Source organism: Pseudopodoces humilis, chromosome 5 (genome assembly GCF_049639895.1).
Source record: "Pseudopodoces humilis isolate 2021_Gansu_Grassland_sample_001 chromosome 5, ASM4963989v1, whole genome shotgun sequence".
NCBI classification, from domain to species: domain Eukaryota; kingdom Metazoa; phylum Chordata; class Aves; order Passeriformes; family Paridae; genus Pseudopodoces; species Pseudopodoces humilis.
In genome coordinates, this window is record NC_142204.1 from 25,525,408 (window position 1) to 25,540,028 (window position 14,621).

The following is a 14,621-nucleotide window of genomic DNA, read 5'->3' on the forward strand; positions in this document are numbered from 1 at the left end:
GCCGTCTGGTGGCTTGTTGAGGAAGAATTCCAGGAATTCACAAGAGGGCCCTTCCTTCAGTTAGAAGCAGCAGCTATTTGATTACTGATCATTATTATGGAGTGCATTTTACAAATCTGTTCTGCCAAGCTGTCTCTTGCTTTTTGACTTTTGTAATCAGCCACCCACCTCTGACAGTTTAAGAGAGAAGCTGTAGAAGTTACTGTGGCCTCTCTCCTTCTGCAAGGCTCCTCAGTCCTTGTAGTCTGTCTTCCTGCTCCTCCAGTATGGAGGCCTAAGAAAAAGCAAGGCTCTGGACACTTTGCAACCTTGTAAAAATTCATGTTCTGATTTCCTTCCTAATGGCTCACATGGAGAGGAGGCTGCAAGCTACACAGCTCTCCTGTTTCCTCTCAGTGATGGGTCCCCAAGGTTACGTTTCAACTGCCGTGGTGCAGAGCCCATTTTGCCAGGATGAGTCAGAGCTAGGCAAGAGAAATAGACCCCTAAGCTTCTACACTGGTTTCTTTCAAGCTTTTTAGGCTGTTCTGAAAATATATTGTGTAATTTAGGAGACTGATGTACTGAACTGAGCATAGGGCTTTCAGTTACCAATATAAAAATTATTCCCTAAGAACATACATTCATTCTTCTTCCTTCAACTGTTCCAGCAAGGGGTCCCCCTGCTCACAGTGTGATTTGACTTTGCCTCCTTTGAGCGCAGAGTCCTTGACTGAAGAGGAATGGTTGTGGTCTGCATTAGGCCTAGCAGACTGACTGCTGGACGGAATGAGAGGCGCCAGCAAGCACCCATACTCGGGTATTTGCTTCCTTGAAACTTGGTCTGTGCGGACATCACCTTTTTAGGCAGTTAATGAGGCAAACTGTATAGAAACCTCTCCGTATGAGAGGGGTTTGTTTTCGCAGAAGAGGAGTGGAGCGGCTAAGGGAGTGCTGTCTGCTGTGTATCTGTGGCAGCATGGCCCTGTAATAGAGTCAGTTCACTGTGATGGGTCACAGTATGGGAGGGTGACTCTTGTCCCTGAAGCAACATGATTTCAGCAAGTGTTAGGAGTTCAGAAGAGTCTCTCTATCAAAGAGTGACAGAAGTGCAGTGTTAGTGTCAAGCACTGGGCCTGTTTGATGTCAATATGAAGCTCCTGGGTCACAGTTAAAACATGTCACACTGTGTCACCACAGTACAGGCAGTTTCCATCATCAGTAATGTGTCTTGTGGAGGTAGTCAAGGATGCAGCCATACTTCCTTGATTTCGACCCCTCAGAGATTCCCATCATGCCCAGGAGGTTGTTCGCAGCTCCAGACCCCACAGCCATCGTTAAGCTCCCGTTCTTCTTACTGAGCCCGAAGCAGACAGAGGCGGGGGCGGAGGCCGGGCGCCCCAGGGAGGCGGGCAGCGGGGCGGTGCAGCCGGCCCGGCCCGCCCTGCCACCGCCTCTGCTCAGCCGGCCCGGCCGCACGGAGCGGTAGGAGGGGGCCGGGGCGCTACGGGAGGGAGGTGAGGGGAGACGGGGCCGGGTCGGCCGTGGCGCTCCGGGGGCTGCTCTCGGCGTCGGGCGGGGGTCGGTCCCCGGGCAGCCCTTCCCCGGAGCCGGGAGCAGGACCGGGAGCAGGCGCTTCAGGGCGGGTGTAGCGGCGCTTCCTGCCCGCCCGGGGAGGCCTCACCCCAGGCCCGGGGGACCCCAGGGCCGGAGCCCCGCTGGGCCCAGGAAGGACTGACTGGGGAGGCCTATCAGGCTATGTCAGGAGCCCAGGCCCTCAGGATAGGGCAGGTCCATGGTCACACCATGGAAAGTCAGCCCACGGTTGTTTGTCAAGATCTGGCCCAGCGAGGGCAGCTGGGATCAGACACAGCCCCGTGATCAGCAGGCAGGGCCACGGTTCCTGGGGCGACGGCGTTGCTGATGGAGACCGGCACTCCGGCAGCCCTGCTGCGGCTGGTCCTGGGCCGAGCTTAAACACACTCGGGGGAGCCCCAGGCTTGGCTGATTGGGACCATCAGGGCCCTGACAGCAGCCTACCCCCTCTGTCCTCACTCCCTAGAGAGGTATGGGCTCAGGAGGGACTTGCTGTATTGTGATTTAATTGCTGTGTGGTCTTAGAGGGCTATTTAAGGGAGCAGATACACAGGATAAGTCACTTGGAAGGGGATATGACATGAGAGACGGAGATAGGGATAGTCGGGTTTCCCGTGGCTTGGGGATAAAAGGGAAATGTTTAAACCACCATTGGAGGGTTGCCAGAGGCTGGGTTCATTCAGGAGCTGGCGCTCGAGCAAGGGTCTGTGATTGCCAGGTGGATGAAATGGTTTGAGGTCGAGCAAGTGCCTGGTAGGTGTGGCTCCGTATCCCATGCCAAGACCCCTGGCCCTGGGGGGTGCACAGGCGGGTGGCAGCCGTGACCTGCTGTGCAGCACAGAGCCAGCTGCTCTCACAAATGTGCCAACCAATTGTGCAAAAGAGAAGCACCAAGGTAAAAGGGGACAAGGTGGTAACAGTCTAATGCTGGAAGCAGCATCTTTATTCCCCAAACTGTCTTTTTGGTACAGGACAGGTGCATGGCTGACTGCAGCTAGCTAGGGGAATTTTACATGGTTCCCTCTTGCCAGATCTCCTGCGCCTTCTGGTTGAGTTGCAGCTGCTGCAGAGACAGAGAAGGCTTTCTCCTCCTGCATAGGGAAACCTTATTTCTTCCTAGGAGCATAGCTAGTACGTGCTGGGAGGAGGATTCCCCAAACAGGCAGCTTGGGATGTTGAATGGGGAGCTATAAATCAGCAAGCTGCTAATTAAGACCACAGGAGACTGGTGAGTTACTAAAGACCTGTATTACTCTTTTCAGAGCTCTAGACCATTAACAAGACCCCTGGGACCTGCTCCAACTACGTGACTCTCCAAGGACATCACCCTGTTTTGGGCATGTTCTCAGAGCTGAAGTTCCCTGTGCCCTGGGGACATGTGGCAGCCAAGGCCTGGGGACCCTCGGAGGGGCACCCTGTGCTGTGTCTGCATGGCTGGTTGGACAATGCCAACACCTTTGACAAGCTCATTCCATTGCTCCCCAGAGGTAGGTCTGGCTCATCAAGATGGCTTGTGTTGTGCGACCAGGCTGCACATCTGATACTCTTTCCCTTTCAGGTTGTTATTATGTTGCAATGGATTTTTCTGGCCATGGTTTGTCATCCCACCGACCTGCAGGCTGCCCCTACCATTTCCTAGATTATGTGACGGATGTGCGCCGGGTGGCAGCAGGTGGGTAGTTGAAGGAACCCTCGAGGGGGTGCTGTATTGGTCCTGCTCCTTCCAACAAGCAAGCAGCACTTACTGCCAGGAAAGGAATTGGTTCCCCCTGCTTCTCAGTTTGATGTAAGCCAGTGCTTTGTGACTGAATAAGCATCCCCCTTTCTCACTGTTTTGGGAAAGGAAGAAGCTGTAAGCCCTGGGTGTTTCTGTAGTGTTTCTATACTAAAAAAAAGTAGTAGTGGTAAAGTGGGAGATGTAACTAAATAGTTTTGCCAGACTGGCTTTTTGTAAGTAGTCAGTGACCCCCTAACCAGTGTTAGGACGAAGTTGGAAACTTCTGGTTCTCCCTGATGGCAGTTTGCTACTTGCTTTAGTATCATACTGAGAAATCTGAAAGTCAAAGTGTCTTGTAATAACTCCTGATGTAACTGTCCATTTGTATACTTGGCATGTGAGGTTTTACATCTCCCCTTCAGTACACAAAAGAGCATCTAGAAGCTCTCAGATGTTCCCATCTTTCAGTGAGGTATATTTCAGATGGGCAGCACTGATAAAGCTGTATTTTCCTGTAAGCCTCCCAGAGTGCCCTAAAAATGGACTGAAGAGCCTGATGTGCTAAATGGTGCAGAAAGCTTTCACTTGGAATCATACTTCCCTCAGTGCAGCAGACCTGGCTCTGTGTCCTCACACGTCTTGCAGAATGCCCTGCAGCAGGATGCTCTGTCAAGGTTTCTCTCTTCCACCAGATGCTACCCAGTCAGCCTCTTCTGCTTCTTGCCAGTCTCAGGTCTGGCAGTGAATGGAACTTTGCTGGAGTTTGTTTGACATACAGAGAGAGCTTGAGAGCTGAATGACTTAACTACCACGGAAATGAGGTGGTGAATGCTCTTTTTCTTCAAAACCGGCCTACTTAGCTGCTTAGTTTCTGGATTAAGAAGAGAATGTAGCAGTGCAAAAGCCCTCCTGGGAGAAAGGGCCCCTGTCAGTGGAGTAGCAGTAAGATGTTGCTGCTCTGGTTTCTAATGTAGCACTATCTGCTTTTCTCTGTTGCCATTTAGCCTTGCAGTGGAGACGGTTCACCCTCATGGGTCACAGTATGGGTAAGTGTCTCCAGTCCTTGCAAGTGGTGAGACTAACAGAAATCAGTAGATAATTAACTTCTAAGGCATGCTGCTAGGAGATGGGTTGGAATATTTATTATATTATGCCAAGTACGAGGTTCCTGCATGAGCAATTCAAAAATCTGTGCCCGTGTTTGAAATGCCTGTTTTCAAGATCCTGTAGTATGGACAGTGGTAACTCTTGCTGTGAGCATTTCCCCCAGTCACGGGAGGGAACAAAGATTGGCAAAAAGGCGTGGTCACGGGAGAATTCACAGTAGGCCTTCCTCCCTGGTCCCCACAAAGCCTGGAAACAGACAGCCCATTTGGTGGGCTATAAAGCTGGCTGAGGGGAACTGGACTCCAGGATCCATCCCTTTGAGTCTGGAGTATGATTTGATTTTGCCACAATTTGGAGTTTGCTCCCCAGGGCTGCTCTGGTCACCAGCTAACAGGACCTGCACACCAAGGCATTTTAAACAGAACTCCTCCTTGGCCTTTGCTGCTTGTGGGATGTGGGAATGGCTCAAATTGGGGAATACAGCAGGTCAGCAGCCCTGGTCTCTCCCTGCCTGTTGCGGGCTGGGAGAGCTCTCCTCTATGCTGGGGTTTTATCCCATGATACAATGCACGTTTTTATTTCTGAGGCACCTCCTGCTGTGGGGAAGGTGAATTTCTGTTACCAGGGGCTGTTCTGTGCATTACTGAGCACCCTTTTCTCCTTTGCAGGTGGGGCTGTGGCAGGAATGGTGAGTAAAGCATAATTTCTTCATGGGGTTGTGATTTCTGCAGCTGCAACAACAAATGGGATAGGAATGAAGGGACAGACCTGGATCTCAGGGGAGGAGAGGCTCTTCCCTGACCCCTCTCCTATACAGTAGGATAAAGACATCACTCGGTGCTCAGCTTTTCGTTCTGTTATTGTTTCATCTCTCCTCAGTTCTGTTTCCTTTATCCTGAGATGGTGGACAAGCTGATCCTGCTGGAAAGTCTTGGCTTTCTTCTAGCTCCAGAGGTTAGATCTCATGTGTCCTTCCCTTCACTTTTTAAAAATACAAAAATATATGCTTTTTTTCTTTCCCTCACTTGTTCAGAGAAAGCACTGATGTGACCACTTCCTGGCAGGTCACACAAGTCCCTTGTTGCACAGACTGAAGTCTGTCCTTAGGGTGGCCCTTGGGGCACACTTGGTAGAGATCCACATCTTGTAGTCCCTTAGCACTGAAATTTGCTTGTCTGTGCCAAGCCCTTGTACAAAGGAAACTGGAACCTCTGTCCAGGCAACTGCCAGCTGAGGTTATCTTTTTGCCAACAGCTTGTTGGATGACCTGGGTACAAGATTGGTGGATTTCTTTTTCTGTTCCTGGCAGCTCGTAAAGCTACATTTCCAACTCGCCATCATTGCTACCAGGTACTGGAGCTTTTGTTGGCAGTAGTGGGACAGAAGCCATAGGTTAGAGACAAAAAATACCAGAGGAGAGTTGTCCTCAACTCGGAAGTGAGGTAGGAAGGGTTAGAAGAGATAGCAAGGATAAAAAATTATTAAGTTCATTACAGCAGTATTGATGTTCCCTTTCTCCCAGAAATGGACATTTTTAATAAGATACCCATAACTGGTACCACTTCTGAGGGATGTTGAAGGGTGAAATTCCCTCTTGTACTCTCCAATAAGGGGGAAAAGCATTCAGAAGAGAGGGTTACTCCTCTTCCCTACCTCTCTGTGTTTCAGGACACTGAGGAATGGCTGAAATCAAAACGGAAGGTGATTGACACACTACTGAGTCTGGAAGCAAAGCAGCAAACTCCCCAAGCACGGAGCCCCGAAGCAGCACTGCAGAGGTGGGTTTCCATCCATCCTCTTTATTTACTGCCTGCCCTCACCTCAACAGAGTTACAGCTGCACAAATGAGTAAGGAAAACTGTCCCTGCATTTCACCTTTCAAGTCCTCTTCTGGAATCCCAGCAAGACCTTTTGCTTCTGCTGCCAGAAGCTGATGCTTCTTCCTGCTTCTTTCTGAAGCAGCTTGAGAGCTCACTGGCGCCTTGTCATGCCATTTTTGCTTCACGTCCTCCCTTTTCCCAGCATCACAATCTCTCTGCCATGTCTCCCTCAGGCTTTTAGAAGCAAACAGCCATCTGACAGCAGAGGGTGGGGCAATCCTGCTGCAGCGAGGAGCAACTGAGACACCCGCTGGTAAGGGGCTGTGTGATGCTGGGCCACTGCTGGGTGTGGGAAGGGACTGGTGCCAACAGCCATTGTCTTCTGCAGGGTACAGGGTGCCCTAGCTACAGATTTACACAGCCTGAATGGGATCAATTAAGTCTGGAGGCAGAGTTCTCCATTCCCAGCAAGTGGGTTTGGTGTTCAAATCCTAGAACAGCTAAACAAAAGAAATTTAAAAAAGGAGAAATCTGTATCAGTCCTATTCCTCGCATCTCAAAGTCTTGGGCAGACCCCAGAAGCAAATTAAAACAGAACAACTCCTGCTCCTATGAAACATGAAAACATTTTGTTTTTTCTTTCCAGGGCTGGTGTATAACAGAGACATGAGAGCCCGTACGGTGAGCACTGCTCTTTCTGATGTGCCCCCTTGCTACTTTGGAGCCCTGAGCTTACAGAACATCTAAATAGAGGATGCCTGCTCACTGAGCTAGGCCCTGCCTCCACCCAGCCACTTACTTTTTGCTTTCTTAATTCCCATGTGTCCTTTAAACGATGCTTTTAAAAGAGTCTGCACTTGATCATGGATTCAGCTTACAGAGTCACTGGAAAATGTTACCATTTGTTTTTTTTAGAAGTTCCTCTGCCCCAGGGCCTCCTGGACACATTTTCCTGCTGTTATAACTCTTCAGGCAGCAGATGGATGGGTGCTTTCTGTCAGCTTCTTTGTCAGGTGACCTGAATAAGAAGGGGAGTGGAGCAAAGTCCTTAGGTTTGGTATTTTGATAGTTTTGTGCCACTTTTGAGCAAATAGGTCTTCCTCTACCTGTGCTACTGCCAGGATATGGAAGCCAGGGTAATGTACTCACTCCTTTTTAGTAAAAGGATTTTTAAAGCTTTTCTCCATGAGATCATTCCCATATGTGCTGCAGCTCAGCAGGCAATGTTGTTGGCAGCCTGAAACACAGCTGGACAGAAGGAGCCTTTGCAGAGCCAGCTACTTCTTTGTGCAGCCTGGATGCTTGTCATGTCCCAGCATGGAAGCTTCAGCTACTTCTACCTTCAGAACCACTTTTGCAGGAGGGCTTGGAGAGGCCCCTGCCCCCAACTGCTGTCCCTGACCTTTGAAACTTTCCCTCTCTTTGCACCTGCAGCAGAGTCGAGAGTTCTTCACAGTGGAGCAGTGTGTGAAGCTCCTGCAGAAGATCCAGGACCGTGTTCTCATCATTGTGTGAGTGAGGCACAAACCACACCAACCCTTGATGTCTCTCACTGGAAGGAATGAAGGCTAGGAAGGAGTCCTCCACTACCCCTTCCTCTGCACCAGTCATCCAGACTTTTGGCCAGCTAGGGTAACAGTACAACTTCAAATGTGAGAAGTATTTGCCAGTTCCTCACCACTGCCCCGAGTTGGGCAGACTCCTGGAGAAGGCAGAGAGCAACTGGAACATCCACCCAGCCTGGCGCTCTGCTTTCAGTCTGGGACTCCCTGGTGGAAGGCTGACTGAGGATACAGTCCTGCCCCATCTTCCCTATGCTTCACAATTCCACCTCACAACTTCCCATTCCTTGGCACTACAGCAAGGGACCATCCTGGCAACTACATGACCCTCCACAGCACCACCCATACTTGCTATCCTCCTGACCTGACTACTCAAGTCAGCAACACAGCCTGCCCCCTTCTCCAGGCCCAAAAATCTCTTGCCTGAGCAAACAGGTGAAACTACAGCAGTCTCCATCTCCTCCAACTGCTCTTGAAGCCCCTGGTCTGACTGAGCTCCTGCAAGCTCTTTTGTGTGGCACCTGGAGCAAGCAGCTTTGGGGACATGGCCAGTAGCTTGCACAGAGTCCGACAAGCTGTTAAGCTATCTGGGTGCACAGCTTGTTCTGTGAGTTGTCCTCTGCCTTTTCCCATCTCCTTGGAGGGCAAGGTGTGCAGGGCTCTTGGCTGCCTTGGCTGGTGGGGTGCTGTTAAAAGATTGTCTAGAAAACAGGAGGAAGTGCTAGGAGTTGAGAAATGAGGTGCAGTTTTGGCTTCTCTGACCTGTTTTAGTATCATAAGAGGTTCAGGTTATTCCTGCTTGTCCAGAAATGTAACATTGTGATGAGGTCAAGTCCTCTGGGCCATAGAAATGCCTTTGAGCCTGGGATGTCCCCTTGTCCCATCACCAGCACAGTAGGAGACAGCATCATCAGCTCTGCGGGAGATCTAATGCTGACTTCAGGGCAACTGCTCTGGTAGCTCCCTCTCCGAGCAGGACATAACCTGGTTAAATAAGCAGCAAAGAGAGGCAGAAGGGACTGAAGGGAGATATGGAAACTCTAAGGAAGGAAAAAGTAAAGAGCACTAAGCAGAACAGGACAGGGAATGATGTTCTCAGACCAGTTACAGAGCCAGCCCAGGGAGGACAATATTTAGCCAGTCTCCACTCTGATACCACTAGGCACTCGCCCAAGGTTTTACAGAGTCTGATAGAAAATAGCTGCTTAGCCAAGCTGTGTGGTGCATTCTGACTACCACGTATGACCCTGCCACCCACCTTTTAGCAGCAGCCTGGAAAGAGCAGTTGGGTCTGTCACCCTACTGTCTTGTGGACACCGCTTCTGCCCAGGACAGCCACAAAGACAAATGGAGGCACACTGGGTGCTGTACTGAGCCTCACTGTTGTTTTTCAGATCACAAGACGGACTCTTGGTACCACACAACCTACCCAGCAGAAATCACTTTGTGAAAGCTCTGCAGGAGGCATTTGAATCTACCCTCAAAGAGGTGAGAGCAAACTTCATCCTTGCATCTTGATTTGCCACCAGCCTGAGAACAGCAGCTGGGAAGCAGCTGACCTTGGTGGGCACCATCCACTGGGTGATTTGTCTTGAACATCACAGCCCTCACATGGGGTGGAGAGGGATGAAATGGGGGGAGGAAAACAACTTTGTCCTTGCTGCCTAAGTCCCAAGTAAGTACTGCCCTCTGGACCCAGCTCTTCCCTGGTTCTCCCATCTCTGTCCTGCCTCACTTGCCCTGTCCCTTCCCACGAGTGTTGTAAAGCAAGCAGTGTGTACCTGAGGGAACACTTTCCTGGTCCACATGTTGTGTCCTTTCCCTCCAGCACATCCAGTTAGCAGAAGTGCCTGGAAGTCATTTTGTGCACCTGAACGAGCCCAAGATGGTATCTGGGATCATCAGCAACTTCCTGACATCACAGAACACCAGGGCCAGACTTTAGGAAGCCCTCACAACTGCAGCAGTCCAGGAGAATTGGGAGCGAACAAGCAAGCTCCAGATTTATCACCATTCCTACCTCGCATCCAACATCAGATTGTGATAATCTTTCCTATGCTTAGCTCACTGCAGGGTGGAAGCAGGTCTGCCAGGGGTTCTCTGAAGGAGAGCTGAGCAAAGTACCTCATATGCCAAAGGGAGAAGGAATCCTTGCTCTACTTCCAGCTCTGTGAGTACAGGGATAGAGGCCCGGAGTGGCCTTCCCCTTGGCTTACTCCAAACTTGCACCCTGAAATGGAGCAAACGCAGGCAGAGGCATCCTCTGTGACAGCAGCAGCAGCTTTGGCACTGCAAGAGAGGTGACTCATCTTGCCTCCTCCCTGTGGATGGTGCAGACAGGCTGCTCCTAGGATTTAACCTGCTGAAAAACAAGGAAAGTGTTCTGCTTCTCTTCTTACTTCCATAGATGCATGAGCTCAGAGGGCCTCAGTGTCTCTGTTCCACTGTGAGAGCTACTGGTTTTTTTAAGAATCAGCTTAAATAAGAGCTCACCTGTGCAGAGAAGGCCATTTTAATCAATGCTAGAGAATGTCCCTATCCTCTAGCTGAAGCAGCTGTGAGAACTACAAATTATGGAAAAGTTGGCAGAGATGATTTCTGTTCTAAATAAAGATTAATGTTCTAATTTTAAGTATGTCTTCTTGACACTACAGAAGAACAAACCTCCGTTCAGGCCATTCACCCAAGCAGCTGAAGTGCATCTTGGGAGGCAGCAATTTTTACACACTGTGTGCCTTAGGTAAACCCTACCAAGGATCTGTCTCCCAGTTACATTGATGCAAACTGTATGTGCAGTTGGTTTTTTAGGAGAGGGTAAATCCATTTTATCTCAGCTCTCTGGAATTTACCACCACTTCTACCTTACATTGATGGTCGCATCTCTAATGAAGTTATAGGTAGTAAAATAAAAGTTTAAAAGCCTGGGGCTGGGTGGGTTACTTTGATCACAGAGCTACCAGTTACTTCCAGAGGTGCACAAATGCTATAGGAGCAGTACAAAAGCACTGCCCCACACCTAAACATGCCTGCTGCCATCCTTACCTGCCTTCTGTGGGCTGGGGACAGGTTAAGTGGAAACAGGGCGTGGAGAGTCTAAGTTTCTTTCCAAACCAGGCTGCTCAAAGTGGCATTTGTTCTTGCAACAGTTCTGGGTATCAGGAATTTCCCATGGCCTAGACATAGCTGCAGACTCCATGCACACAGCTGGATGACTGGGCACCACAATACTTGGCCAGGGAGGGAATCACCAAGATAAGGGGTAGAGCTCTGTACCAAACCACTGATCTTTCCTTGTGACAACAGGTCAAAGTTAGTTTTTTCCTAAAGTTGCTTTCCTCCTCGTTCCTTCGATAAAATGTGCAAAGGAGCATTAGGTTACAAGCCATAATTTTTACCACCACCCCAGCACACAAGAAGCCGTTTCCCACAGGAGAGCGGGGGGAAGAGAGAAGCATTCCCATGTTCTGAAAACAGCAGCAGCAGTTTATTTACAGTTCTTCAGCCATTCCCTGCCCCTGCAGAGGCTGCACTAGGTCAATCCCAGTTCTCACCAAGCTTTAGGAGGTGTGTTTTTGGGTGGCAGGGAGATACAGGTTGTCACAGGATGTGCCTCAGCCCCTTGACCTGAGCATCCTGAGAAGTGCTGCCATGGAGCTGAATGACAGAAGAGCAGGATACCGGTGCAAATAAAGGGAACTCTCCTCCAGCAGCAGTTGCTGGGATCTCCCATTTCAGATCCAAAGGTAAAGGCAAAGGCAATCCAAAGCTGCCTCAATTCCCCAAAATCCTTTGGCAAATGGAGTCAGTAGGGATCTCTCCTACCCAGCGCAGGCACCTGAAGAACAGCTCAGCACAACCTAGTATGGCCGAAACTTGCGCTGGGCTCGCATCAGTGCAATCCTCTGCTTGTCCTCCTCAAATTTCTTCCTTAACTGGGCAATGTCTAAAACACAAAGAAAGAACAGGTCACATGAGAGCAGCAGACCTCCCTCTACTGGGAGCTTCACTTCCACATACCAGAGGGGCTCAGTCCCAACAGCCACAAACACACACTTTCCAGAGGGAGTCCTTTTACACCTCGGCTGAGTGCCAAGCTGGGGCTCCAGCCGTTCATCTCTGGCGGTGCTGCAGCTCCCTCTTGGGGAGGAATTGGCTAGTTTCCCCCTTCAATCACAGCCTTTGTGCAGACTGAATAAGCACCTCTTGGAAAATCACAACCTACACACCCTCCCACAAAATATTCCATCAGCCCTTGCTAGGACAGGTGGTGGCAAGAGGCCGTTCAGATCCAGCCAGCCAATTGCTTACTGGCAGCTGGACGTAGCCTCCCCTGAAGGCAGAAGGATGCTCTTCGGGCCACAGCGTGACACAAGAGACACGGGCAGGGGTAGGAAGAGACTTGCACACTCACGCTCTCTCTTGGTCTCGCGGTGCTGCCAGGCATAGAAATTGAGCAGCTCTTTGCGGGCCCTTTTCTGTTTCTCCTTCTCCAGCACGCGCAGGTTGGCAGCCTCTGTCCGGGGCAGGCCAGGCTTCCGGCCCTTCCGGGTCACTTTCACCCAGCCCTCCTCATCTGGAACACCCTCCTCCTTGGCTGCTTTGGCTTCTTCCTGTAATGTCAGGACAGTGAGGCAGCCCAGCGCAGATGTACAGCCTAATGCACAACTCCCCCGCAGCCCTCCTTTAAACAAAGGCAAAGTTACAGCTCCTGCTTCCACACGAGATTTAAAGGAAGCCATGGGATCAGGACTACAGGCATTCTCAGTCCTCCATAACTCTCAGTCACATTGCATGTCAGCCACAAACCAATTTATTTGGGGATATCCATTGTAAGCCCTAGGGGAAGGGTCAGGTGTTGCAGACCAAACCACCAGCAACTGGGAGTAAAAAACCTCTGCCAAAGAGAGGGATCCTCAGCCCTTCCCAATATGGCCAGAGCCCTGAGAAATCTCTCTTCTTTCCCTCCGCCCCAAGAAAACTGCTTAGCTTGGTTCCCTCCCTAGCCTGGCCTCACCTCTGCCATCTTTTTATCATAGTCTTGCATGTAGGCATCCACCTCAGCCTTCAGCTCCTTCGGATTCACGATGGAGGCCTCATAGCTGGCGATCCACTCTGGGAGAGAGAGGGCACAAGTCAGCAGTAGCTGCTGTTAGAAGCAGGCTAGTGTGGTACTTTTGGGCAGCTCTAGAGTGAACTCTAGAGTGGGGGAAGGACATGTTGTTCCCATTTATGTTCAGCTTCCCTCCACCACAGCTCAAACCAACTTGGCTGCGAGAACAACCAATACGCGATGGGAAGAGTTTGCAACTTGCCCAAGCAGAAGTGGGCTAGCCTTATAAGGCCAGGGGCACAACATTCAGGGCTGTGCTTCTGTCAAGGGGTTATATGTGAAGTGCTGTCAACTTGACAGACATCCGGTGCCTGCTGCATGAGTCTGGTCTCCATTTTGAGGACAAGATGCAGACAGTATCTCTGAATCTATGCAATACTGAAAAGATGTCAGGAAAAAGGACCCTTCCAAGTGTCCCCACTCTCAGGTGGGTGACCCCATAGGGTCACCGGTCCAGACTTCAATACCTGGTTCAATAAAATTGCTACCATGTAAATAATAAAAGCACACAAAACACTGAACATTCCTCAGCTTAGGACAAAATGGGACATGCACGGTAGAATTCAGCAAACAACAAGTATAGTTCTTCCCTAGCATTGGCCCATGGAAAGATAGCTAGAGCTGACATACTGCTAATGCCGGTTTTCACAGGGTGGCTCTTTGTTGATATTAGCAAGGGACCTTCCTTTGATAGAGCCTTGGCTGCCTGGACAGCTGCTGCTTTCCTGAACACCACGTATGCTACTTGAAATCCCTAGAAGAAAAGAAACACCCAGGTGAGTCAGATATGTTAGAGACACTGGTGATAGAGCAAGCAACTGCAGTACAAATAACTTAAAAAATAAAATAAAAGTCAAACCACAAGGGGCAGTAGGATAGCAAAAAAAAGACAGTGTCAATTTAAGTAAGTAATCATGTCACCCAATGTCCCATACGGTTTCCCATGCCTCATGTTCTGAAGAGAACCATTCAGTATTTGCCATCTTTTCCCACTAAAGCATCAGTATTCCACTCCCCTGTCCAAGCTTTACCTTCGGAGTTTTGTGATCGAAGAATTTGGACGTCAGTTTATCTTTTTTCTCTCCTGGACCTGGCTTGTCACACATGTCCACAGACTGCACATGCCCGCAGCGAGAGAACAGCCTAGACAGAGCGTCCTTAACACGAAAACACACAGTAAAGCAGGAGCGATGCCTCCCTCAAACAGCCTGCAGAGCTCTCCGGGCAGCTCCCCGGGCCCTAGCCCGGCCCTCCGCCCGTATCAGCCCCGAGGCACGCCGGCTCCCGGGCCCGCAAGGCCCTGTCCTCGGCCTCCAGCCGCCCCCACTCACCGGGCCGCAGTACGGGGGCACGTTGAGGACGAAGAGCGTCCGGCGAGGCGGGTGCGCAGTGTCGGCCCCTTCCCGCACCTGGTGCTCCTTCACCAACAGGCAGTGCGGCGAGCGCTGCCGCTCCGCGAACTTCACCGCCAGAGCTGCGAGGGACGCACCGCTCTGAGACGCCGCTGCCGCCCCGGCCCCGTTCCCCGCGCTGCCCCTCACCCGTGTATCCCGCCGGCGCCGCTCCCGGTACCCCGCGCTGCCCCTCACCCGTGTATCCCGCCGGCACTGCGCCCGCCGCACGCCCCGTGGCGGCCGCCATCTTCTCTGTGCGCGGCGGCGCGGGGGCTGCCGGGAATTGTAGTTCCCCGGGCGCCGCGCGGCCCTGATAATGGCGGCAGCAGGGGATTC

General features: G+C 51.0%; 2 protein-coding genes across 3 annotated transcripts; one reads left to right on the forward strand and one right to left on the reverse strand.

The window, feature by feature from the left end:
- The first annotated feature begins 1,404 nt into the window (after positions 1–1,404).
- SERHL2 (serine hydrolase like 2) lies at positions 1,405–10,407 on the forward strand. Of its 2 annotated transcripts, none has more exons than XM_088054748.1 (12): positions 1,405–1,464; positions 2,838–3,062; positions 3,134–3,247; positions 4,297–4,338; positions 5,068–5,087; positions 5,279–5,353; positions 6,068–6,177; positions 6,453–6,532; positions 6,866–6,900; positions 7,135–7,232; positions 9,176–9,269; positions 9,610–10,407. In XM_088054748.1, exons 2-12 carry the CDS (start codon positions 2,915–2,917, stop codon positions 9,724–9,726), a joined length of 933 nt encoding a protein of 310 aa, XP_087910874.1. In that variant the 5' UTR covers positions 1,405–1,464; positions 2,838–2,914; the 3' UTR covers positions 9,727–10,407. The 2 variants fall into 2 exon arrangements, with proteins under 2 accessions (XP_087910874.1, XP_005527742.2); XM_005527685.3 differs by lacking the exon at positions 7,135–7,232 and adding an exon at positions 7,654–7,730.
- An 836-nt stretch (positions 10,408–11,243) lies between these two features.
- Positions 11,244–14,575, reverse strand: RRP7A (ribosomal RNA processing 7 homolog A). The gene is made up of 7 exons (XM_005527686.3): positions 14,481–14,575; positions 14,223–14,365; positions 13,923–14,048; positions 13,522–13,645; positions 12,796–12,893; positions 12,193–12,391; positions 11,244–11,724 (listed from the first exon to the last, which is right to left on the reverse strand). The coding sequence occupies exons 1-7, from the start codon at positions 14,530–14,532 to the stop codon at positions 11,639–11,641; spliced, it is 828 nt and encodes a 275-aa protein (XP_005527743.2). The 5' UTR covers positions 14,533–14,575; the 3' UTR covers positions 11,244–11,638.
- Positions 14,576–14,621: the final 46 nt, after the last annotated feature.